This window comes from Hyla sarda, chromosome 2, assembly GCF_029499605.1.
Source record: "Hyla sarda isolate aHylSar1 chromosome 2, aHylSar1.hap1, whole genome shotgun sequence".
NCBI lineage: Eukaryota > Metazoa > Chordata > Amphibia > Anura > Hylidae > Hyla > Hyla sarda.
In genome coordinates, this window is record NC_079190.1 from 201,045,573 (window position 1) to 201,072,998 (window position 27,426).

A 27,426-nucleotide genomic window follows, 5' to 3' on the forward strand; every position below is an offset into this window, starting at 1 on the left:
CTTATACTGCACCTAATGTGGGGGAACTGCAATCGAATGCGGGGGAACTATACTGCCAACCCAATGTGGGGGTACTATACTGCACCTAATGTGGGGGAACTGTCGGAGGGGGGCATCATAATGAAGTGCTCCTTCTTCAAGGCAGCCTTAATCTAGCCCTGTCTTCCCCTCTCTGTAATACAATGATGTTCACAGTGACTGAGGGGGTTAATAGCTGCAGTAAGAATACATTTCTGTGCAAAATCGCTGTGCTCTGTGTCCTACAGAAGGCTGAGGTGACTAAGAGGGGAAACACTGCTGCAAAATGTTTTTCTGTGTAACACACACACAGCGATGTCCGTCCTATCTCTCTGCAGTGCAATGAATGAAAAGACGGGCTGGAATATGACTGCTGAATATATAGGGCTGTTACATCATAGGGGTGACTGGCTGCTGATAGGCTGCATCCTGCATGTGATTCACGGTCATCCCGCCTACCTGCCTTCCCGCCTTGCCTTCCTGCCTTTCCAGCATTCCTTGCCCCATGTACTGACATCAGGATCTGCCATTTTAGATGCCCTGGAGCCTGGACTGCAGTAAATGGAGTTTTATGAAGTAATTTGCGCAATAGAATCACGGCGATATTAACATTCGTTGTGAATCAAATTTTTCATGAAATTCGTAACGAATTCCGGTTTGTCAGCTTTGATTGTCTCATCTCTAATTATATGTTAGGGGTGCATGATGGTATGTGAGGGGTGCATGTGGCCCAGCCGCACCCTCCAGTGGCCCCCAGGTAATTTGAGTTTGAGACCCCTGCTGTAAAGGGTTAAATCATGCTCTGTTCAGGTGTTTTTCCTGAGCAGATCATGTGATCCCTACTTAAGTTTATCTATATATGAAGGATGTTACTACCATTAGGGGTGAGCTACACCAAAACGTGCCACCTTCTGCCTTGCCATGATGTATCAAAATGAACTGACAGTTTTTTATGCAGTATTGCCATGCTTTTCTTCAGTTGTCTTTGGGGCTAATCCTATATAATCCATGCTGTGGCTAAGTCGTATCGGGTGAGCTGGATTTGTTTGTTCCAATAATATCTGTATACATGGGACAAATAATACCACCACTTTATGACCATTACTATTACCACTACACATGACTAAATAATACTTCTATACTGTTACTGAATGAAATCCTCTTCACAAAGATCAATAATTTCCCCATAAAGTGCCCATATAGAGGTAGATACCTTTTCTTCATAGGCTCTCCTCCATACACCTTATACAGTATTAGTCCCCCTATGTGCTCCAATTTATTATTAGGCCCTCATGTAAGAAAAGAAAGCCCTACCTTTCACTCCCCTAGCCCACAGCTCCTCTCTGTCCTGATGGAACTCTGGTTCCCTGCAGGCCCTCTATAAGCTTTCATTGTGGGCAGCTTGGTAAAGTGATGCGGCCTGTAATGGAAGTTACCTGGCCTCTCCTTCCAACTGTGAGTGCATTTTAAAGATGCCTACACACCTGAAAGTGACATATGTCTCAGATTCCCACTGTGGCCCCCTTTCCTGTGTGCCCTGTTGCATCAAAACATAGTTGCAGCAGCCCTAAATGTCTAATGGGACACCAACAGAGTCCAACCCTGCTTATCTTATATGTGGGGAGGTGACCCCAATCATGTCTAACAGGTACCATATATATGTCTGATATATTGCATAATGATTCTAAATGACACTCAATATACCCCACAGACTTAAAATTGGGTCTGTTAGAGACTTATTGTGGATTTCTTCATTTTGATGGAACATTGCTGCACACTAAGCTATTCTTGGTCTCAAAAGTGATGGAACCCTCAATATGAAAGTCAAACATATATGTATATTTAGTGTTGAGCGGCATAGGCCATATTCAAATCCGTGATATTTTGCGAATATATGCACGAATATTTGTCATATATTCGCTAAATTCGCATATTCGTAATATTTGCGTTTATTTTCGCATATGCGAAAATTCGCAAAAGCGAAAATTCGCATATGAGAAAATTTGCATATGCGAAAATTAGCATAAGTGGAAATTCACATATGAGAAAAATAGCATATGCCGATTTTTGCATATGCGAAAATACGTACGCCAGTCTCACACAGTAGTATTAGAGCCTTCTTTACACCACACAAGCTGGAAGCAGAGAGGGATGATCACTGTGATGTGTACTGTGAAAAAATAAATACGAATATTCGTAATTGCGGATATATAGTGCTATATTTGCGAATATATTCACCCTAAGGACCAATATATGGTGGGTCAATATAAACTAATCACCTATAGACCACCTGCCCTGTTACCTCTTGACAAAGCTGTATCTACAGCGAAACATGTCGAGGGGGGCCGAGGTTTAGTGTTTTTAATATCAGTGCATATCTCCCCTATTCCCTAACCACATAGCAACTGCAGTGCATGTGGATACTCAATAAATGTGACCAGTATGGTACAAGGATTATAATATAGATAACAGGAAGTTTATGCACAAGTGGTGTGCCAATTAATAAAGTGCATTTTAATTATAATATATGGGAAAAAGGGTTTTGTTGGACCACCAAGGTGGTCTATAGGTGATTAGGTTATATTCGCGAATATGTGATATTCGCGAATAAAATTCGCATTGCAAATATTCACGAGCAACACTATGTATATTGCATCGATGTTATAGATTCAATATAGCTGTAAACATATTTGTCACGATGCCGGCTGGCAGGTAGTGGATCCTCTGTGCCAGAGAGGGATTGGCGTGGACCGTGCTAGAGGATCGGTTCTAAGTCACTACTGGTTTTCACCAGAGCCCGCCGCAAAGCGGGATGGTCTTGCTGCGGCGGTAGTGACCAGGTCGTATCCCCTAGCAACGGCTCAACCTCTCTGGCTGCTGAAGATAGGCGCGGTACAAGGGAGTAGACAGAAGCAAGGTCGGACGTAGCAGAAGGTCGGGGCAGGCAGCAAGGATCGTAGTCAGGGGCAACGGCAGGAGGTCTGGAACACAGGCTAGGAACACACAAGGAAACGCTTTCACTGGCACTAAGGCAACAAGATCCGGCGAGGGAGTGAAGGGGAAGTGAGGTGATATAGGGAAGTGCACAGGTGAAAACACTAATTGGAACCACTGCGCCAATCAGCGGCGCAGTGGCCCTTTAAATCGCAAAGACCCGGCGCGCGCGCGCCCTAGGGAGCGGGGCCGCGCGCGCCGGGACAGAACTGACGGAGAGCGAGTCAGGTACGGGAGCCGGGGTGCGCATCGCGAGCGGGCGCTACCCGCATCGCGAATCGCATCCCGGCCAGAGGCGGTATCGCAGCGCCCCGGGTCCGTGGAACCGACCGGAGCGCTGCAGTGAGAGGAGTGTAGCGAGCGCTCCGGGGAGGAGCGGGGACCCGGAGCGCTCGGCGTAACAGTACCCCCCCCCTTGGGTCTCCCCCTCTTCTTGGAGCCTGAGAACCTGAGGACCAGACTTTTGTCCAGGATATTGTCCTCAGGTTCCCAGGACCTCTCTTCTGGACCACAACCCTCCCAATCCACTAAAAAGAAGGTTTTCCCTCTGACCTTTTTAGATGCTAAAATTTCTTTGACGGAGAAGATGTCCGAGGAGCCGGAGACAGGAGTGGGGGGAACAGATTTGGGAGAGAAACGGTTAATGATAAGTGGTTTAAGAAGAGAAACATGAAAGGCATTAGGAATACGAAGAGAAGGAGGAAGAAGAAGTTTGTAAGAGACAGGATTAATCTGGCGCAAAATCTTGAAAGGACCAAGATAGCGTGGTCCCAACTTATAGCTAGGGACACGGAAGCGGACATATTTGGCGGAGAGCCATACCTTGTCTCCAGGGGAAAAAATGGGAGGAGCTCTTCTTTTCTTATCCGCGAATCTCTTCATGCGTGAAGAAGCCTGTAAGAGAGAATTTTGGGTCTCTCTCCATATGATGGAGAGATCACGAGAAATTTCATCCACAGCGGGCAGACCAGAGGGCAAGGGGGTAGGGAGGGGGGGAAGAGGGTGACGGCCGTACACCACGAAAAACGGGGATTTGGAGGAAGATTCAGAGATTCTGAAATTATACGAGAATTCGGCCCAAGGTAGAAGATCTGCCCAGTCATCCTGGCGGGAGGAAACAAAATGTCGTAAATAGTCACCCAAGATCTGGTTAATTCTTTCTACTTGTCCATTGGATTGAGGATGGTATGCAGAAGAAAAATTTAATTTAATCTTGAGTTGTTTACAGAGAGCCCTCCAGAATTTAGACACAAATTGGACGCCTCTATCCGAGACGATCTGCGTAGGCAACCCGTGAAGACGAAAAATGTGTACAAAAAATTGTTTAGCCAACTGAGGCGCTGAAGGAAGACCAGGAAGAGGGATGAAATGTGCCATTTTGGAGAATCGATCAACGACCACCCAAATAACAGTGTTGCCATGGGATGGGGGTAAGTCAGTAATAAAATCCATACCAATCAGAGACCAAGGTTGTTCGGGAACAGGCAGAGGAAGAAGAAAACCAGCGGGCTTCTGGCGAGGAGTCTTATCCCGGGCACAGATAGTGCAGGCTCGCACAAAGTCCACCACATCAGTCTCTAGAGTCGGCCACCAATAGAAGCGAGAGATGAGTTGCACAGATTTCTTGATGCCCGCATGACCTGCGAGATGGGAGGAGTGACCCCATTTGAGGATTCCGAGGCGTTGGCGTGGAGAAACAAAGGTCTTTCCTGGTGGAGTTTGCCTGATGGAGGCTGGAGAAGTGGAAATCAGGCAGTCAGGAGGAATGATGTGTTGAGGAGAGAGTTCAATTTCAGAAGCATCTGAGGAACGAGAGAGAGCATCGGCCCTAATGTTCTTATCAGCAGGCCGAAAGTGAATTTCAAAATTAAATCGGGCAAAGAACAGAGACCACCTGGCCTGACGAGGATTCAGCCGTTGGGCAGACTCGAGGTATGAGAGGTTCTTGTGATCGGTGTAAATAATAACTGGAAATCTTGATCCCTCCAGCAGATGCCTCCATTCCTCAAGTGCTAATTTAATGGCTAGAAGCTCTCGATCCCCGATGGAGTAGTTCCTCTCCGCCGGAGAGAAGGTCCTAGAAAAAAACCCACAAGTAACAGCATGCCCGGAAGAGTTTTTTTGTAGAAGGACAGCTCCAGCTCCCACTGAGGAGGCATCAACCTCCAATAGGAAGGGTTTAGATGGGTCAGGTCTGGAGAGCACGGGAGCCGAAGAGAAGGCGGACTTGAGTCGTTTAAAGGCGTCTTCCGCTTGAGGAGGCCAAGACTTGGGATCGGCATTTTTTTTGGTTAAAGCCACAATAGGAGCCACAATGGTAGAAAAATGTGGAATAAATTGCCTGTAATAATTGGCGAACCCCAAAAAACGTTGGATGGCACGGAGTCCGGAGGGGCGTGGCCAATCTAAGACGGCAGAGAGTTTATCTGGATCCATTTGTAGTCCCTGGCCAGAGACCAAGTATCCTAGAAAAGGAAGAGATTGGCATTCAAACAGACATTTCTCAATTTTAGCATAGAGTTGATTGTCACGAAGTCTCTGAAGAACCATACGGACATGCTGGCGGTGTTCTTCTAGATTGGCCGAAAAAATTAGGATATCATCAAGATATACAACAACACAGGAGTATAACAGATCACGAAAAATTTCATTAACAAAGTCTTGGAAGACAGCAGGGGCGTTGCACAGGCCAAAGGGCATGACCAGATACTCAAAGTGTCCATCTCTGGTGTTAAATGCTGTTTTCCACTCATCCCCCTCTCTGATGCGGATGAGGTTATAGGCGCCTCTTAAGTCCAATTTAGTAAAGATGTGGGCACCTTGGAGGCGATCAAAGAGTTCAGAGATGAGGGGTAAGGGGTAGCGGTTCTTAACCGTGATTTTATTAAGTCCGCGGTAGTCAATGCAAGGACGTAGAGAGCCATCTTTTTTGGACACAAAGAAAAATCCGGCTCCGGCAGGAGAGGAGGATTTACGGATAAAGCCCTTTTTTAGATTCTCCTGGACGTATTCAGACATGGCAAGAGTCTCTGGGGCAGAGAGAGGATAAATTCTGCCCCGGGGTGGAGTAGTGCCCGGGAGGAGGTCGATAGGACAATCATAAGGCCTGTGAGGAGGTAGAGTCTCCGCTTGTTTTTTGCAGAAAACATCCGCGAAGTCCATATAGGCCTTAGGGAGACCGGTTACTGGAGGAAGCACAGAGTTACGGCAAGGGTTACTGGGAACCGGTTTTAGACAGTCCTTGGAACAAGAGGGCCCCCAACTCTTGATCTCCCCAGTGGACCAATCCAGGGTTGGGGAATGAAGTTGAAGCCAGGGAAGTCCAAGGAGAATTTCCGAGGTGCAATTGGGGAGGACCAAAAGTTCAATCCTCTCGTGATGAGATCCGATGCTCATTAGAAGGGGCTCCGTGCGGAAACGTATGGAACAGTCCAATCTTTCATTGTTTATACAATTGATGTAAAGGGGTCTGGTGAGACTGGTCACTGGGATGTTGAACCTGTTGACGAGAGAGGCCAAAATAAAATTTCCTGCAGATCCAGAGTCTAAGAAGGCCACAGAAGAGAAGGAGAAGGCAGAGGCAGACATCCGCACAGGCACAGTAAGACGTGGAGAAGCAGAGTGGACATCAAGGATTGTCTCACCTTTGTGCGGAGTCAGGGTACGTCTTTCCAGGCGGGGAGGGCGGATAGGACAATCCCTCAGGAAGTGTTCGGTACTAGCACAGTACAGGCAGAGGTTCTCCATGCGGCGTCGTGTCCTCTCTTGAGATGTCAGGCGAGACCGGTCGACCTGCATAGCCTCCACGGCGGGAGGCACAGGAACAGATTGCAGGGAACCAGAGGAGAGAGGAGCCGAGGAGAAGAAACGCCTCGTGCGAACAGAGTCCATATCTTGGCGGAGCTCCTGACGCCTTTCGGAAAAACGCATGTCAATGCGAGTGGCTAGGTGAATAAGTTCATGAAGATTAGCAGGCATTTCTCGTGCGGCCAGAACATCTTTAATGTTGCTGGATAGGCCTTTTTTAAAGGTCGCGCAGAGGGCCTCATTGTTCCAGGATAATTCAGAAGCAAGAGTACGGAATTGTACGGCATACTCGCCAACGGAAGAATTACCCTGGACCAGGTTCAACAGGGCAGTCTCAGCAGAAGAGGCTCGGGCAGGTTCCTCAAAGACACTTCGAATTTCCGAGAAGAAGGAGTGTACAGAGGCAGTGACGGGGTCATTGCGGTCCCAGAGCGGTGTGGCCCAAGCCAGGGCTTTTCCAGACAGCAGGCTGACTACGAAAGCCACCTTAGACCTTTCAGTGGGGAACTGGTCCGACATCATCTCCAAGTGTAATGAACATTGGGAAAGGAAGCCACGGCAAAGCTTAGAGTCCCCATCAAATTTATCCGGCAAGGATAGTCGTAGTCCAGAAGCGGCCACTCGCTGCGGAGGAGGTACAGGAGCTGGCGGAGGAGATGGTTGCTGGAGCTGTGGTAGTAACTGTTGTAGCATAACAGTCAGTTGAGACAGCTGTTGGCCTTGTTGCGCAATCTGTTGTGACTGCTGGGCGACCACCGTGGTGAGGTCAGCGACAACTGGCAGAGGAACTTCAGCGGGATCCATGGCCGGATCTACTGTCACGATGCCGGCTGGCAGGTAGTGGATCCTCTGTGCCAGAGAGGGATTGGCGTGGACCGTGCTAGAGGATCGGTTCTAAGTCACTACTGGTTTTCACCAGAGCCCGCCGCAAAGCGGGATGGTCTTGCTGCGGCGGTAGTGACCAGGTCGTATCCCCTAGCAACGGCTCAACCTCTCTGGCTGCTGAAGATAGGCGCGGTACAAGGGAGTAGACAGAAGCAAGGTCGGACGTAGCAGAAGGTCGGGGCAGGCAGCAAGGATCGTAGTCAGGGGCAACGGCAGGAGGTCTGGAACACAGGCTAGGAACACACAAGGAAACGCTTTCACTGGCACTAAGGCAACAAGATCCGGCGAGGGAGTGAAGGGGAAGTGAGGTGATATAGGGAAGTGCACAGGTGAAAACACTAATTGGAACCACTGCGCCAATCAGCGGCGCAGTGGCCCTTTAAATCGCAAAGACCCGGCGCGCGCGCGCCCTAGGGAGCGGGGCCGCGCGCGCCGGGACAGAACTGACGGAGAGCGAGTCAGGTACGGGAGCCGGGGTGCGCATCGCGAGCGGGCGCTACCCGCATCGCGAATCGCATCCCGGCCAGAGGCGGTATCGCAGCGCCCCGGGTCCGTGGAACCGACCGGAGCGCTGCAGTGAGAGGAGTGTAGCGAGCGCTCCGGGGAGGAGCGGGGACCCGGAGCGCTCGGCGTAACAATATTCAATCCATAAGGATAAGTTGCCACAATTTCAGTGTGAACATAGTCTTGTTCCAGAGTTAACTGTCAGAAATCTAGTGTCGTGGATCTAGTGCCAAGTTCTTGCACCTTACATTGTCTTTAGTGGTCACTTTAACAAGTTTCCTTTGAAATACATGAACACAAAGTCAAGTGAAATAATTAAACAAAATAAGCATTAAATAAATAAAAATATACATTATTGAGCCCTTTAAAAAAGATCCCTGCTTCTATTATTTGAAACACCATATTCTTTTAGGTTGACAATCACTTGCCATCAAAATGTTTTTTTGCATTTCAAATTAAAAAGATAAGTATAAGAAAAAAACAAGAACTTTCAATAATCTATGCAGAGGGAAGTGATGAAAGTAAGAAAAAGCTCCATTTTAATTGCACCACCCTTGAACAAAAGATATTATTTCACTGGGGATTCATTAGCTTCCTCTCAGCTTTTGAAATGAGTATTTTGTATCTTTAGTATAAGAGTCGGAGTAGCTGGCATTTAACTCCAAAAATGAATTTTTTAGACATTTTGTATCTCCCAGGAAATAAAATGAATTTATCAAACGAGCTCTGACAAAACCATGCCAAGGGGAAGCCGACCAACATTGATAACAGAATTAGCCTAAATGAATGTCTAATTTACAGCTAACGATTCTAAGCTAATTTTATTGAATTCTTGAACTTCTCCAACAGTTTGCAGGCCCTGCTGAGAAAATCGAACATGCATAATATATGAGCTGACAAATGAACAAGTAAACTACTTTATTTAAGTCTTTCTATTTGTCATATGTACTGGAGCAATAATGGCATTCTGTCCAGTGCTTTAATAATGTATATTGAGTAGGTCTTTTAGTACGGCAAACTAGCTCTTTATCATTGTTTTTACACAGCATATCTTTCTACATAAGAAATTACACAATAGTGTAAAAACGGTGTTATTTGGATAAGCATAAAATACAATGGGTGTCTTAAATCAGAAGCTTAAATATTATAAATATTCAAGGACTCTATACTGGCAGGGTCGGTTCCCCAGGAGTGACGCATAGCAAATCTGGAACCAAAATCAAAAATGGGACAAAAAATTACCCCGGGACATAAAGGCCTGTTAGTTTAACCTCTGTTGTATGTAAATTGTATGAGGGTTATCTTTGAGAAGCTGTATTGGAATAGCTCAATGAAAATAGATGTATGACTCCATATCTGCATGGGTTTATGAGGGATTGGTTCTGTCAAGCTAACCTGATCAGCTTGATCCTTAAGAGGAGGTGAGCTCCAGACTGGACCAGGGGGAATCACAGGATGCCATATGTCTGGATTTTTCCAAAGCATTTTGATACAGTGCCACATAAAAGGATGGTGCATAAAATGAGAATGATTGGGCTGGGGAAAATGTGTGTAAGTGGGTAAGTAACTGGCTCAGTGATAAGAAACAGAAGGTGGTTATTAGAGGGGTTATTCAGGAACAGAAAAACAGAGGTAATTTCTTTCAAACACCGCTCCCTGTCTGTCTTCAGGTTGGGTGTGGTTCTGAAGCTCATTTCCATTGAAGTGAATGGAGCCAAAATGTAATACAACACACAACCCGGGGACAGACAGGGAGCATTTTTATTTTTTAAGAAAATAGCTCTGTTTTTCTATTCCTGGATAACCCCTTGATGGTCTATTCACACGTACAGTATTCTGTGCAGATGTGATGCGCAGGAGTTTCTGCTGCAGATTTCAATGTAAACTGAACACAGCTTGAAATCCTGGGCATCAAACCTGCGCAGATTACTGTACGTGTGAATAGACCCTTAATGGTACACACTCAGAGGGTGACTGTTACTAGTGGGGTGCCACAAGGTCACTTTTGGGCCCTGTTCTTTTTAAGTAAAGTAGCAATCTTTGCAGGTGTGATGTATGATGTATGAAGCTGGCTAAGATCTAGTCTCACTTTTCACAGAGTTAATATTGACATGAAAATTTTACGTTCTAAGGCTATGTACATATGTTACATGCTTTCTGCATTTTTATGTACATATTGTTTTTGACTGTGTTTTTGCTGCAATTATTCGAAATCGCTGTGAAATTGGCATGTTTTTACCACAATTTGTGCAATTTCAGTAAATAGCTAAATTTGGGAAAATCACAGCAAAAACTGGAAAAAAAGTGGCAAAAATGCAAACTGTGTCCATGCAGTGGAATTGTTATATTAAAAAATACAAATGGTCAAGAACACCTGACTTGCTGTGTGTAGTGCTTCCACTCCAGTCCTCCCTGCCACCTGTGTTTACTTACCAGCAGAGACGTTATGTCTGTATACCCTGGAGCCAATCACTGGCCTCAGCATTAGATAGCACAAAACCAAGAAGCGAGTGATTGGCTGTAGGGTTTATGGGCACATCATCTCTGCAGGAAAGTAAAGAAAAATAGGTTGAGTGGAGGACCAGAGAAGTAATTAGTTGTGCAACTCTGCCCCTTTTACTAATTTATTTGTGTTAATGTGCCCCACTAAGTCAGTTAATGATGCCACTGCCCCCCTATTGAACTATGCCACAATACCCTAATGATATGGCTTATTGACTCCAAATGATTCGTTCCACCATGCCCTATTGATCTTTGCCATCATGTCCTAATGATCTGTGCCACCATGCCTCTAATGATCTGTGCAACAATACCCATAATGAACTGTTCCACCATACCCCGAATACATTAAATCACCATGCCTTAAATATCTGTGCCACAATGTCCTTGTTATCTGTGCCACCATGTCACAATTAACTGCGTCACCATGCCCTTAATGATCTGTGCCAAACCCAATGAACTGTTCCCCCAAGCCTACATTTTTGTTTCCCATTTCATGGTTCCCAAATATTGCAAAATTTCAACTCCCAATATGCCCTGCCAGCAGTAAATTACAGTAGGTAGTTTTGCACTGCATCTGTAGAGCCACAGATTGGGGAACACTCGCCCTAAAATAACCTACTGTTCCCCTGGAACTACTGATCCATCCCAGTTCCCTCTCTGCTCTGGACTCCTCAGGTCTGACTGCTGTTCGATGGGGGTGTGATTAACGCTTCCTGCATCCACAGCAGTCAGACTTAAATGGTAGGACAGGGAGCTGAGTATGCTCTTGTTTCTGCCGATGCTCAGCTTTTCAATTTTATCATTGTTTTAAGGACTCCAATACAATTAAATAAAGGGACTGGACTGAAAATCCAATATGAGGTGAATATGGCCTATGGACCCCCTAGCTCAGGGCTCGGTTGCAGTTGCGACCTTTGCTTCTCTGCAATAGATACATAATTGGTATTGTTGGTATGTGTACAGGGCTGGTTAATCATTGGCGCTATGGAGCGCCTGCTTCGGGCCCCGTGCCCGCAGGGGGCCGCCCGTCACACTCGGGACATCCCTGTGTCCCAAAAAATCTTTTCAGGACACAAGAATGTCCTGGAGGTTACCTCTCTGCGGTGGCCCCCGTGTTAACTTTAAAAATGCAGGGGCCGCTGGGAGATAGCGAACGCAGGGACATCCCTAACGTCCCGTGCGTGCGCCCATAGGAGGAAAGCAGAGCAGCAAGGAGATGGACGCGCGCATGATAAGTTACCAGCGGCATGTCATCTTCAGTGTTCTGACCACCTCTCCTCCGCGCCCCGGATGTACTTCTATGGCCCATAGGCCATAGCAGTAGATCGTGACCCCGGTCCCCGGACTGGAGGGGCGGTGGTCGGAACACTGAAGTGGGGCAGTAAACAGGCATACAGCCTCCAGCCATACACTGTATATGGCTTGAGGCTGTATGTCTGTGGGGGAACTGTACTGCACCTAATGTGGGGGAACTGTACTGCACCTAATGTGGGAACTATACTACATCTAATGTGGAGGAACTATACTGCACCTAATGTGGGGGAACTATACTGCACCTAATGTGGGGGAACTGTACTGCACCTAATGTGGGGGAACTGTACTGCACCTAATGTGGGGGAACTATACTGCACCTAATGTGGGGGAACTATATTGCACCTAATGTGGGGGAACTATACTGCACCTAATGTGGGGGAACTATACTGCACCTAATGTGGGGGAACTGTACTGCACCTAATGTGGGGGAACTGTACTGCACCTAATGTGGGGGAACTATACTGCACCTAATGTGGGGGAACTGTATTGCACCTAATGTGGGGGAACTATACTGCACCTAATGTGGGGGAACTATACTGCACCTAATTAGGGGGAACTATACTGCACCTAATGTGGGGGACTATACTGCACCTAATGTGGGGGACTATACTGGACCTAATGTGGGGGAACTATACTGCACATAATGTGGGGGGAACTGTACTGCACCTAATGTGGGGAACTATACTGCACCTAATGTGGTGGAACTGTACTGCACTTAATGTGGGGGAACTATACTGAACCTAATGTGGGAAACTGTACTGCACGTAATGTGGGGGACTATACTGCACCTAATGTGGGGAGCTATACTGCACCTAATGTGGGGGAACTGTACTGCACCTAATGTGGGGGAACTGTCGGGGGGGGGGGCAACATAATGAAGTGCTCTGTCTTCCATGCCCTGTATGTGTACAAAGTTTATAATTTTATAAGATAGCAATAAGTTATTTTTCTAAAACAATGCTAAAGGACAAAAATAAATCTGTACACCATTCATCTTTTCATAGGGATATAGCTCGCCAACTTGGTTACTTACTACTAGTCACTATTCAGAACCTCTCCAATTACCTGTCATAAAATGTTACATTCACCAACAGCGTAGATTCCTGACATAGGGAACATCACTTTTTGTCTAGATAATGTATTATTTAATTTACATATCTCTTCATAACTGAGCCTAAACATTTACAAAGACATCCAAAAAGCAGCAGGTATGAGCCAACAGAGGTCTAATGCTACAATGCTTAGACTTCTGGCAGTTCAGATGCATCTCATCTAACCAGGAGCATTTATAATTACTCCATGGACTTGCTGGAGGCTTCGGGGCAGCCAAATGGTAGGAGCTATGTGTTAATGTGTTCTGCAGTTTATTTGCTGCACTCCAGATTTGCCCAAGGCAAAATGATTCAGAGAGATCGCTATCCTATCTACAGGGAGACAGCAGATCAGCAAAACAGCATGAAAATTCTGCCTCTCCCATATATTATATCCGTATCATTCATCATTTTCTTTCAACCTGTTTCAACTGTTTTCCCAAATCCTCATTTTCCTTCGTCGTGTCAGCCCAAGTCTAAAATAATTCTCACTGCTGCGTCACTGATCTTTTCAGATATGGATATGGATCTCTCTACATCATAACCAATGTATTAATCATACTGACAAAACTTATTTTTCTTCCTAAACTATTTTCCATTAATTCCAACATATACCTGTACCACCCATTGTAATGAAATAAAATGTCTATCTTTATGAGTGTCATATTTCCTGCCATCATTCTCATTTCTCTCCATATTACTCAAGGTCTTAACAGAATGTGTCTTTTTCCATCATACAGGGATGAATCATCAGAGGAGTTAGGCTGGGTTCACATATGTCAAGTATCCAGCATAGGTAAACTTAGCCTAGATCTCGATGCAACTGATGCCTGATGCGTGCATCAGTTGTCATCAATTGTATGGCATTCGACGTCCATTGTTTCTGGACGCATCAAGCTGCTATCTCCTGTCCTGTGCCGTCTGACGTGTCCAACCATCAGGTGTCAAAATTGAGATGTTGGATGATTGTGAACTGTCCCATTCAAGTGAATGGGATCAGTTCTAGCATCAGTTTCCCTCTGGTGCATGCCAAAGGGAAACTATGCCGTACACCGGACATATGTGAACCCAGCCTAAGAGGTAAAGGCATTACTACTATAGAGGCAGACCATGCTGCTATGGTGCCCTTCGTGAGAAGGGGGCCAGGAATAGTTGGTCTAATTCCTTTTGTTACTGATAGGAAACCAAGCCTTCTTTCCCCAGGAAAGTGCATTGTCAACAAAGAAATGGACTAGAACTAGAACTCGGCGATATGAACACCAGACCTTTTTGTCCTGGGAGGCACAATCAGATGCCAAAGGAGGAGGCTCATTTCAATCTTTGCTATGGGAAAAGGGTCATCTGGATCATGTGTGTGGGAGGGATAAAAATGTTATCTTTATCTTTGTGTGAGGGGATTTATTTCCTATGTTGATGATGTGTAATAGTGTTCTATGCATTATTTGGGGAAAAGGAGAGAGAATGTTACATGCTATTTGATGTATAATATGCATGGTAAAGAGAATGGGGGAGATTTTAAATATCTTGTGCGAAGGAACAGTGGAGCAGTTGCCCATAGCAACCAGCCAGATTCCAGCTTTCATATTTAAAAGGGGTCATAAAAATCTGGAATCTGATTGGTTGCCATGGGCAACTGCTCCACTGTTCCTTTGCACAAAGTTTGATGAATCTCCCCCCAATGTATTGTTGATATTATTTACTATGGAAGAGTGGAGGAAAGAAAAGACAAGTGGATAGTTAGATAATGTGGAGTAAATGCTTTCACCAGTTTAGGGCAATTTATGAACGCTTGCATGCTAGTTTTCTGGTGTAAAAATGTCACAAATGTTTGTGCAAACATCACTCAAAATGTGTGGTTTTTAAAGCCAGTTTTCTGTTCTAAGCATTGATAGACCCCCCCCCCCCCCCCAATAACTTTACCAGAACAGGCTCTATCTGTAATATATGGGAGAAGTGTGATATGTCTTTTACTACACCTGTATATATACTCTGTGCCTTGTTTTGTGGTACTATAACTGAATACATACAAAATGACTGGTGCTAGAACTAGATATATGTGAGAACTGTGCGACTGATTCTATACCTGTCTACACTATGGGGAAAATAAATAAAAACTGTCTAAAATAAATACTGCCTTGGTTGCTTATCACTCCAAATCAGAGCTTAGTTTTTATTTCTTATGCTTCTCAGGTAAAATAAAAGCTGAGCTCTGACTGGTTGCTATGGGCAACTAGAAAACTTTTTTCTTTTAGACAGCTTTAATTACCCCCCCCCCCTATATCTGTGAGAACTGTCATACCACTAGTGCTGTAATTTACATATGCTCCATGCCTGGATCTATACTGTAACTGTTTATTACAACCATACAACCATATATGTGCTGTGTACAGTGCCTGCCACAGAAAGTATATACATATATATATATATATATATATATATATATATATATATATATATACCGTATACAATTGTAGTGGCCCTGTTCAGGAGTTGCACCCCTGTACCCATGCTGTCCTGTCTGGCGGACTCTATTGCAGTGTCCCCTGAGTCCCCCCTTAAGCTGTGTATTATAAATGGTTAACAAGTGCCTAATGTTATCTATTGCAATGTATGTATAATATTATGTACCTTTAAATGTTGTTGCCATGTCTTGTAACCTGGGAAGGTGTCAGTGACCAGATGACTTGTGGGTGACCAACAGGACCCCTTCAAAGTCTCCCCCATATAAACCCTGGGTGGATTTAGCTAGCTCTCTTGAGTTCCACTCTAAGCTAAGCTGAGCTACAGTGAAGTCAAGTCCTGAGAGTGTCTGATGTCCTGAGGAGACCCAAGGCCTACCACGCTTCCACTAACCAAGTGCCTAACAGGTGAACATCAAAACCTGGTAAGCTACACAAGGGGTAAAGTCTAGTCAGTCCTAGTCAAGTCATTCAAGATCAGTCTGTCTAAATTCTGCGTGGGTCTGCAGCAATTAATGCAAGTCCACTAGAAGTCCCAGTGATCCCGCAAGTCTCTAAAGTCACTGGTCACTTCCTTGGGCCTAACTGAGCTGTAAAGACTATTTTATCTGTCTGCCTTAGTAAAGCTGCCTGTAACGGAGCTGGAGGTGGATCCTCTAACCTGTGTGACTGATGACTCGCACCGTATTGGGGAGCAGAGTCTAAGGTGCCGCTGTCTTCACCAGAGCCCACCACAAGGCAGGATGGGCTTGCTGCGGCAGGCGACACCCAGGTCACTACCCCCGACACGGCTCGACCACACAGGTAGCTGGGCAATGTGAGGTACCGAAGGATAAGGCAGTAGCGTAGTCAAACGTAGCAGAGGTCAAGGCAGCAAAGATGCGGAGCCTAATAACGTAGCGGAAGGTCTGGATACACGGGAAAGGCTAACAGGCTAAAGGATCACTTAATCTCAGGCTAGGAGCACTGAAGCTCCGGCAGGGAAGTGTGGGAGGTGCAGGGACTTTATAATGCAGTGTCAGGTGCAAACAGTAATTATGGGCGTACTGGCCCTTTAAATTTCAGAGCTCCGGTGCATACGCGCCCTAGGAGATGGGAATGCGCGTGATGGAGCTGGGACACAGGGGAGGAGGTGGCAGCGGAACATGGTGAGTAACGGGCCGGAGCGCAGAGTGTAACACTGCCGTTGTTCCGTAATTTGGCATCGGAGTCATTATTTGCCCCACGCCTAGTCCAGGATTCAGCGGTCATACTTTCGGGTGGTGTAGAGGTAAAACTACGTCCTGGTGTCACGAAAACAAGAGGTTAATGCCATCTGCCCCTAGGGTAATAACATCTGCCCTCATCACACCCTTACCACACAATATGACTGGTTCAACAACTATATCAATAAGATTGTGTAGCACTATAAATAAATTGTTCAACGACATTTTATAGGGAGCCTCAATATTACTGAAACTGGAAAAATTGCATGTATAGAGGATATAAAAAGTTTACACAACCTTTTTAAGTGCCAGATTCTTGTGATGTTAAAGAATGAGAAAGAGATAAATCATGTCAGAATTTAATTGCAAAAGAAACTAAAATCTTTAAAGAGGAACATCCTTACACTAATATTTTGTGGCAGATGTGTAATGACTTCTATTAAACGTGAGTTCGAATGGGATTGGTTAATTCTAAAGATAGCCACATTTGCTGTCCCGATCAAACATTTCAGTTCATTTTGCCATTGAACTGTTCACGTTATAGATCACATTAAAGATGGAAACATTTCTGACATGAATTATCCTTTTCTCAATCTTTAACATCACGAACCTGGCATTGTAAAAGATTATGTTTTTATATCCACTGTACATGCATTTTTAGTGCAGTAATGACACAACTCAATTTTTATCAAGTGCAACGCTTGTTGAGAAAGAATGGAGGCTCCACTGCATATTTAAATGAGTGCACCTAATTGTCCTTAGTCATCAAACTGTATGAGAGAAAAACTTAAAAATGTTTTGCCTTTAACAACCACTCACGTCTAAGCTTTCCTATCTTAGGGTGCATTTACACCATAGTTTATATATGGGGTGATCATATATGTCTTTATATTTTGGAACCGTAATTGTCACTGTATCCATAGACTGACATTGAGAAACCACACTAAGGGTGCATTCACACATGGTTTGTGCATACTATTGACAAATATTTTAGTGTATTTAAACCCTATGAGGTAAAAACGTATATGAAATTGTATATACACATGGTTTTATACAGTTAAAATTCACTACAATACTATAAAATAAACATACGGTTTTAAAACAGTAGACTAAAACATGGTAGAACCGCAATCATGCCAAACTGTACAAAACCTGATAGACTTTTTTTTGTATGGTTTGTCAATTGCACTCTATGGGTATAGCTATAAATAAGGTTTGATACGGCCTTACGAATAAACCTGTGGTGGGAATATACCCTAAAAAAAATGTAATCCGGTTTTGCACAGTTTGGCACGGTTGCAGTTCTGCCAAACAAAAAACATTAACCCTTAACATTTTTGTCTACTGTTTCAAAACTGTACATCCACCAGATTTGTTTTTTATAGTGTTGCAGGTATTGAGAATTGTTTATATGGTTTTTATATACTTTTAGCTCATACAAACCGTGGTGTGAATGCACCCTTAAGCAGCTCTGGTAAAGGTTAAAGCTGAAAGCAGTTTTTTTCTTACACAGTTAGATCAGTGCAACCAGGGTTTTGAGGGAGGGCCTTTTGGTAGTTGAATGCCCCAAAAATGAACTGCTCATACAATAAGAACCTTAGTGGCATAGCATCACGCATTGTTCTTGATCTGCCATTGCAGTATCTTTTGTTGCATTTTGTTTAAGTTCTCAGTGCAATAATCTTTTGAACACAAGATGCAGTTGGGGACTATGGCACCAGTGAAATGGGATCAGCATAGAATTAGAATATTACATTCATCACCCTTTACTAGCTTTGCATGTTTAAAGCCTGTTATATTGTAATATGTAAAAAAAAAAAAAAAGAACAACAGTAGAAGTAGGGAAACTGAAGACATTCAAAACATAGAGCCTACTATGTTTGGACTGAATGTGCAAGTGCCTATGGATATCCATTTGTCTTAGTTAAAGGAAAACTGTCAGCCTGTTCGTCTACACTAAACCGAATACACAAAGTTATAGTGTGGGTGAACAGGAGTCCAATGAAGGGTCACTTACTGAAATAAGTCCAGTAGGTCCTGAGATATGTCCCCCAGAAGATCCTTTGCTAAATTCAGCTAATCATGTGCAGGAGCGGGGCTTCACCGGAGCAATTTACCTATTCATTGTCTGTGACTCCACTTCACTAGGATGTGAAGTCGCAGACAATGAATATGTAAATTGAGCAGGAATTCAGAAGAGGATCTTCTGGGGGACATATCTCAGGATCTACTGGACATATTTATGTAAGTGACCTCTGTGTGGACTCCTGTTCACCCACAATATAACCCAGTGTATAAGGTTTAGTGTGGGTGAACAGGCTGACAGTCTTCCTTTAAATATGATGTACATCATTCTGATGGAGTCAAATGCCTAGGTCTGAGGTCTTCATAATGTGGGGTTGACCCCCTCTCCATTGTTATAGATTAGAAGCCATCCTACACTTGAAGGGTACCCTTCTGTGTATTCCATAGACTTTCTGTTAACCCTTACATTGTTCAAACCATTTTCTAAGCACAACCGAACAGTGATGAACCAAAGCATAATGGCACAGGGCACAAATAAGTACTGTTTTCTGTTCATTTTATGAATCAGTGAGGGTATCAGAACTTGGACCTTGGTCCAAAATGTTGTCATGTAACTGTAAAAGAAGAGGTAATGCGTAAAGCCAACTACAGCCAAAATTATTCTCAATGCAATATTACCTTTCACCTCTGTAGCAATTAATTAATTACACCTAACTTACACAATAGACCCTTATAATCCCTAGTTTCTTACACATTGTTCTTCAGATTTCCTTTAATTTGAAAATCACCTACCCACACTTGTATGTATTATGAACCCCATTTTTCCACCAAACTCAGAAAAAAGCATACAGTAACTTTCATGTGGTTTCTTCTAAGATACATTATTCCTATTTGTTCTTGACAGTGTTTCCTAAACTTCTGTATTTCTACATTGGTTATTCTTCATATTTTAACATGCTAGACTGGCTTTAGTTTCATGTCTTTTGTCTACTTCTTTACTTTTATGCCACTCATTTTCATACTCTCCCTATACATCTTAAGTTTCTTCATTTTAGTCCCATTTGTCTTGTCAATATTTTATACATGAGTTCTCTGCAGTTGCCTCAACGTTTCTACGGCACTCGGCCAATTCTACAGACCTTCATTATTTATGGTTGTTTGTGGGTTCTAAACACGACAGAAATGTAATTGTAAAATTTGGGATTTAATTACGCAGACATAATAACTAGTGTACAGTAGTCTGCTCATTGTTTAATTTTTCCATTTACAACTCAAAATTGTTTTGATCTTTCAGATGGAAACTTGAGGTTACGCTGTCATCTTTAAAAGGGTTCAAACATTCATTTTTTTACATTATATCTGCAAAATTAGAAATCTATTTTTTTTTTTATTAAAACCACTCGGCATATGGCAAATGTGCTTAATTCTGCAAAATTGTTTCTCCGCATCACAATACATCTATCCAAGCAGAACTTAACATGTAAGGTTGCAGTCATTTTCACTGTATTTCTTTTGTGTCATTCATACAACCTAGATCAGTTGTTCACCCTTAAAGGATGAAGAAGAAAATGATTTCACAATACTTTGGGAGTGTGAAATACATTTAGAGCAATTTGAAGATCTTTGGAAAGTGTCTACGCAGTAAGTCCCCTTCTGGCACTTCCCAAGTTCCCTCATCTGCTGCTATGTCGGCATGGTGAATATGCACATTTCTGCCGGTCTGATAATATAGATATCAGTATCCAAGTGATCACTCTACCTCATGGTTGGCATAGACATGATACAATTCCAGCTAGTGTATTTCTCAAGTTTGGCATTCTTTAGCAGACAGAGCTGTGGGCAGCCATTTCTGGTATTGTGATCTCTAACCTTATCTAGTAATTGTCTGTGTGAGTAGTTAATTTGTACAAACAAGCTGAAATTGTGTAGGGGACAGAAAAGAAACTTACAATATGACCCATAACAGGTGTTTCAGTGTCATTTTGCAAGAAAATGCATTTCAAATCCCTGCAATTCCCCTTCTTGGAGTTACAAGCAATTTCAACTGAACCTATAATCAGTATAAATCCCATCCAAAATCTATTTCAGCTACAGGAGTGTCAAGTAAGAAAAGTGCCAATCATTTTGTTCTGGCCTTTACACCCAACAAAGGAAATAACCTACGATAATGGTCCAGAAAGATATACAGAGCACCGAGCCTCTGTTCTGCACACACTGTGATGTCTAATTCTGAAGATTGAATCAAAACGCCAATATCCTAAGAGCATTTCTTTTTTTTTTTTTTTTTTTTTTTTTTATACTTTTTTTTTTTTGCTAGTTAACAGCAGGGATTTCACACAAAAACATTCATTGTTTTGTGGGTCTGTTCATGTAGTAACTTCTCTGTGTTCATGAGATGAAGAAGACAGTGCTGTAGTAGGGAAGATTATAATCAGCTTATTGATCATTGCTTAGTGGTGAAAAACAATAAGGGCAATTGAAAAGCAAGCTTAGTCCTGTTGTTTCATTCTACTGCTACACAAAATGCTCATCACATGCTAACAGCATGGATACAAATTTAGGTCAGCCTATGCCCTGGGTCAGACAGATATCAATATGATATAATATCATGGGAGATGGAGGAATGTACAGGGCAATCATCAAAGATGTATTTATCCATTTTGTTCTGCTGTATGTCAGATCCAGGGAAACACAGGTTGGTATGGCAGCAGGTTCTCTGCTTTGAAATAAAAATATTAGTCATAACATTTGAAGTTCGGGAAATCTAAATGTTAGGGCTTACATTATAAATGAAGTCAGCACTGCAGTTAAAAAACAGGCCAGAGGTTCATGTAACAGTGCACATCACTCAAGGTCTGTAAATGTTCATAGAGTAGTTCCCCCTCATGGCTTTAAAGGGATTTATAGTACTACGCTGGCTGGCGCACCAGAATCAAGTGATTTAAAAAAATGGATAAAAATGGAACTATACAGGGTGGGCCATTTATATGGATACACCTTAATAAAATGGGATTGGTTGGTGATATTAACTTAATGTTTGTGGCACATTAGTATATGTGAGGGGGGAAACTTTTCAAGATGGGTGGTGACCATGGCGGCCATTTTGAAGTCAGCCATTTTGAATCCAACTTTAGTTTTTTCACATCAAACTTATTGGGAATTTCACAAGAAAAACAATGATGTGCTTGGTTTTAACGTAACTTTATTCTTTCATGAGTTATTTACAAATTTCTGACCACTTATAAAATGTGTTCAATGTGCTGCCCATTGTGTTGGATTGTCAATGCAACCCTCTTCTCCCACTCTTTACACACTGATAGCAACACCGCAGGAGAAATGCTAGCAAAGGCTTCCATTATCCGTAGTTTCAGGTGCTGCAGAATGGGAAAAACAAAAATTGGAACAGGACCCTCAGTTTACACAGAAGATTTTGTTCAGTGATGAGACAAACTTTTAGTGAATGGTGAAGTTAACAAACAAAACCCCCACTATTGTTCGGACACTAACCCACATTGGATAGATCCCTCCAAGACTGTTGGAACACAAAAATTTACGGTATGGTGTGGTATATGGGGTACAAAGACAGTGGGGCCATTCTTCATCAATGGAAACCTCCAGGCCTCTGGATATCCGAAATTGCTACATGATGATGTGTTTCCCTCTTTATGCACTGAAGCTGGCACGTTCCCTGATTTTTTCCAGTAAGATGGTGCACCACCACATTATGGGTGTCAGGTCCGAGCATTCCTAGATGAACAGTTTCCTGGAAAGTGGATTGGTCGTCGTGGGCCAGTTGAGACTTTTATCTTTGGGGTCATCTGAAGGCAATTGTCTATGCTGTGAAGATACGAGATGTGCAGCACCTGAAACTACGGATACTGGAAGCCTGTGCTAGCATTTCTCCTGCGGAGTTGCTATCAGTGTGTGAAAAGTGGGAGAAGAGGGTTGCATTGAGAATCCAACACAATGGGCGGCACATTGAACACATTTTATAAGTGGTCAGAAACTTTTAAATAACTCATGAAAGAATAAAGTTACGTTAAAACCAAGCACATCATTGTTTTTCTTGTAAAATTTCCAATAAGTTTGATGTGTCACATGACCCTCTTCCTATTGAAAAAACAAAAGTTGGATTCAAAATGGCCGACTTCAAAATGGCCATCATGGTCACCACCCATCTTGAAAAGTTTCCCCCTCACATATACTAATGTGCCACAAACAGAAAGTTAATATCACCAACCATTCCCATTTTATTAAGGTGTATCCACATAAATGGCCCACCCTGTAGATTTATTTGTATCGTGTTTCCCTGAAAATAAACCCTACCATGAAAGTAAGCCCTAGCAGGATTATCAGGGTGGGCTGCAATATATGCCCTACCCCGAAAATAAGACCTATGCCAGGGGTAATCAACTGGCGGACCGCGGTCCAGATCCGGACCGTGGTCGCCAGTAATGCCCGCAGACCAGAAGTATGGAGAATGGAGGGGGCTGCAGGAGTGTGGAGGATGGGGGGCTGCAGGAGTGTGGAGGATGGGGGGCTGCAGGAGTGTGGAGGATGGGGGGCTGTAGCAGTGTGGAAGATCCTCCACACTGTTACAGCCCCCCATCCTCCACACTCCTGCAGCCCCCCCATAAATAAATAAGCCCTACCGTAAAAATAAGCCATAGTGTGTTTTTTGGCACTAGAATTAATATAAGACCCGGTCTTATTTTTGGAGAAACATGGTGTGTCTGTAGATCTGTCTAAATTAATCTGTTAGATGGTCTCAGATTCTGTGCTCTGCAGGTATTTACATATCCATTCGGCAGTCTCTATGTTGGCTGCTGCAGGCTAAAGCATATGACCCAGTAGGGATCAAAAGTTTGGGCACTCCAGGTAAAAATTTGTATTAATATGCATAAAGAAGCCAAGGAAAGATGGAAAAATCTCCAAAAGGCATCAAATTACAGATTAGACATTCTTATAATATGTCAACAAAAGTTAGATTTTATTCCCATCATTTACACTTTCAAAATGACAGAAAACAAAAAAATGGCATCTGCTAAAGTTTGGGCACCCTGCAGAGTTAATATCTTCTTACTGCCCTCTTTGGCAAGTATCACAGCTTGTAAATGCTTTTTGTAGCCAGCCAAGAGTCTTTCCACTCTTGTTTGAGGTATCTTTGCCCATTCTTCCTTACAAAAGTCTTCCAGTTCTTTGAGATTTCTGGGCTGTCTGTCACACACTGCTATTTTAAGGTCTATCCATAGACAATTACATACTTACATCCATTACATATTAATTATGTTATATAATTACATTCCGAACAGTGGATATTGACATCTGAAAATGTTTTTCTATTTTCTTATAGCCTTCTCCAGCTTTGTGAGCGTCAACTATTTTCAGTTTCAGATTTCTAGACAACTGCTTAGAAGAACCCATGGTGCTGATTGTTGGGGCAAGGTCAGATGAGTCTGGGCATTTAAAACCTTTGAGATTGACATCACCTGGTCTTCCCAGATGATGATTGAGAACAATCCATGACACTGGCATGTCTCAGCTTTGCAAAGGGGGCAGTGCATGCTATAAATTCTGCAAGGTGCCAAAACTTTTGCAGACACCATTTTTTGTTTTCTGTTATTTTGAAAGTGTAAGTGATGGAAATAAAATCTAACTTTTTTTGACATATTATAAGAATGTCTAATCTGTAATTTGATGCATTTTGGAGATTTTTCCATCATTCCTTGGCTCTTGGCTTCTTTATGCACATTAATACAAATTTTTACCTGGGGTGCCCAAACTTTTGATCCCCACTGTATATGCTTATGGGCAGGGGTTGTAATGTCTAGAACATTTTTTTTTGTCCACAGGATGACTTTAGAAAAAAATGCCTTCCAGTGTTTCATAGAGGTCTGTCAGTCAACAAGCACTCTTCTAAGATGTACACCACCCAAAAGTAGCCTCTAAAAGCCTTTTTATAAGTGCATTGGGGAAAGCACGTGTATTCTCTTTTGTGATAACTAGTGATACCTGTACTCATTTACATATCTGCCCAAGACATAACCGCATGCCAAGTTTTGCGGCAATGACATTTCTATCTTGATGCATTATTTTTTTCAGTTAGTTAATTCTCTGCTTTCCTTTATTCAGCCATAGAGTTAAATTATGCAATTGTGGTTGTCTGGAGCTTTTTGAAAATTGATGTCTACAGATCCCATTACATCTGTAATAAATAAATACATCCTTAACTCCTCCAAGTGGTGGCTGCAGAAAGTTCAAATTTTATAATTTAACTCTACGTTTGTGAATGCAGATACTTTTGAACTTTGTAACAGGAAAACCTCTGACCTTTGTAAGGATATACAGGAAACTTCATTGATCAGCAGCATGGAAAAGTGCTCTTTTAAGGGGATGGACTTCTCAAAAGAGATGGCCAGTAAGTATACATAATATATTGTGGACTAGGTAAGTGGGTGGTCTTCTCGAGCTGAGATAGGATTTACTTTATTACTAATGTGGGCCAATTTTGTTTAAAGCAAAACTAAATGATAAACTTTTTAAGCATAATCATTTATTAATATATTTCATGAGTATAAAGTGCACTGCTGAAAAGAGTGACATTTTATCCATATATCCAAATGGGAACATTTTATGAGAAAGTGCTTAAAGCTCCTACCCGATGCGTGTCAATCTGGCTTTGCACTTTGGGAACATCCCCACCAATGGGCTCCTGCTGCTTTAGCTCCTCGTTCTTCAGCTGCAGCCATGCAAGAAGCTCCTGCAGAGAGATGTGTAATCGCTTCCAGTGCTCCTTGCTGGCTTCTAAATGAGACCTACAAGACATTATGCATCACATTATTGTCAGGAGGAGAAAGATCATGGCAGATGTACAGCTCATTTCACACTGATACCAGTCTCTTTTAGATGAGAAATAATAATTAATGTATGAGCTACTCTTTGATGAGAATTTATTGCTGAGAGAAAGAGGCAGCTACCACGATGAGCTGTATTTTACACCAATTAGTAGACATAGTTCAATGGCTGAGAATATTATTAAAGCAACTAAACATAACCAAACCGGTCACTAATGACATACGTCTGGAGAGTTGGAAATAGGAAATAATATCATGTTGATGGTTGATGATAAATCATCATGTACAGTATACAAGACAGATATCTAAATATTTAGAACTCAAGATGTGTAATTAGTAGCTAAAGGTTACCGATATAAGGTTAAGTTTACACTTGGATCCAAATGATGTAAATTATAGGAAAACTGATAACAAATTGGTTTATTACAGTATCCCTTTTTTTTATTCACCATCATGTAGATTAAATAAAAATAATTATGATGAATCCTTTATAAAAACTAATCATAACAATAATAATAATGTATTTTGGTAACAATGCTAAAAAAAATATGCTACATCATATGCTACATAATGTACCTTAAAAAGCCACATGCATGAAGTTTGTATAGACATATCCACTGTTCTGTGCTTCCAAGGCATTAGCACTCTGTATTTTATCATATAATGCCATCATACAGAAGTTTTACAGAGGTACCTCCCTCTCTCCTTCCTAGGGTAGAATACCTATTAGGCTGCATTCACATCATGTTCGTGGGGATATGGCAGTCAGATTCAGTGCGAAAATTTGAAAACCGGCTGCTGCCATATCTCTGCTGGACCCGTGCCATACTCCATTTATTTCAATTAGTCTAACATCACTCCAGTGGGGTCATTTGTGGACTATATCTGTTTCTGTTGCCGGAACAAAACTGCAGTAGACTATGGTTTTCATTTGGCAACAAAAACGGATCCAAAAATGACCTCACAGAAGTCACTAAACTGATTAAAAAATCATAACTCTTTAAATTTTGCACTTAAAAATCCATATGATGGCTTATTTTTTGCGCCACCAATTCTTCTTTGTAATGACGTCAGTCATTTTGAGCAAAAATCTACGGCGAAACGGAGAAAAAATAATTGTGAGACGAAATTCGAAAAAAACGCTGTTTTGTAACTTTTGGGGGCTTCCGTTTCTACGTAGTAAATGTTTCGCTAAAAATTACACCTTATCTTTATTCTGTAGGGCCATACGATTAAAATTATATCCTACTTATATAGGTTTGATTTTGTCGTACTTCTGGAAAAAATCATAACTACATGCAGGAAAATTAATATGTTTAAAATTGTCATCTTCTGACCCCTATAATTTTGTAATTTTTTTCGCGTATGGGGCGGTATGAGGGCTCATTTTTTGTGCCATGATCTGAAGTTTTTAGCGGTACCATTTTTGCATTGATAGGGCTTATTGATCTTTTTATTCAATTTTTCATGATATAAAAAGTGACCAAAAATGCACTATTTTGGACTTTGGAATTTTTTTTGCGCGTACGCCATTGACCGTGCGGTTTAATTAATGATATATTTTTATAATTCGGACATTTCCGCATGCAGCGATACCATATATGTTTATTTTTATTTACACTGTGTTATTTTTTTTTTTTATGGGAAAAGGGGGGTGATTCAAACTTTTAATAGGGAAGGGGTTAAATGATCTTTATTCACTGCACACACTGATCTATTTCATTGATCACTGGTTTCTCATAGGAAACCAGTGATCGATGATTCTGCC

General features: G+C 42.6%; 1 protein-coding gene across 4 annotated transcripts in view; it reads right to left on the reverse strand.

The window, feature by feature from the left end:
- DMD (dystrophin) overlaps positions 1-27,426 on the reverse strand; it is a 2,642,350-nt gene that overhangs the window by 584,960 nt on the left and 2,029,964 nt on the right. For all 4 annotated transcript variants that reach the window (XM_056556147.1, XM_056556148.1, XM_056556149.1 and 1 more), the window contains one exon: positions 25,463-25,619. In XM_056556147.1, coding sequence (XP_056412122.1) covers positions 25,463-25,619 — 157 coding nt within the window. The remainder of the gene's footprint in view (positions 1-25,462; positions 25,620-27,426) is intronic.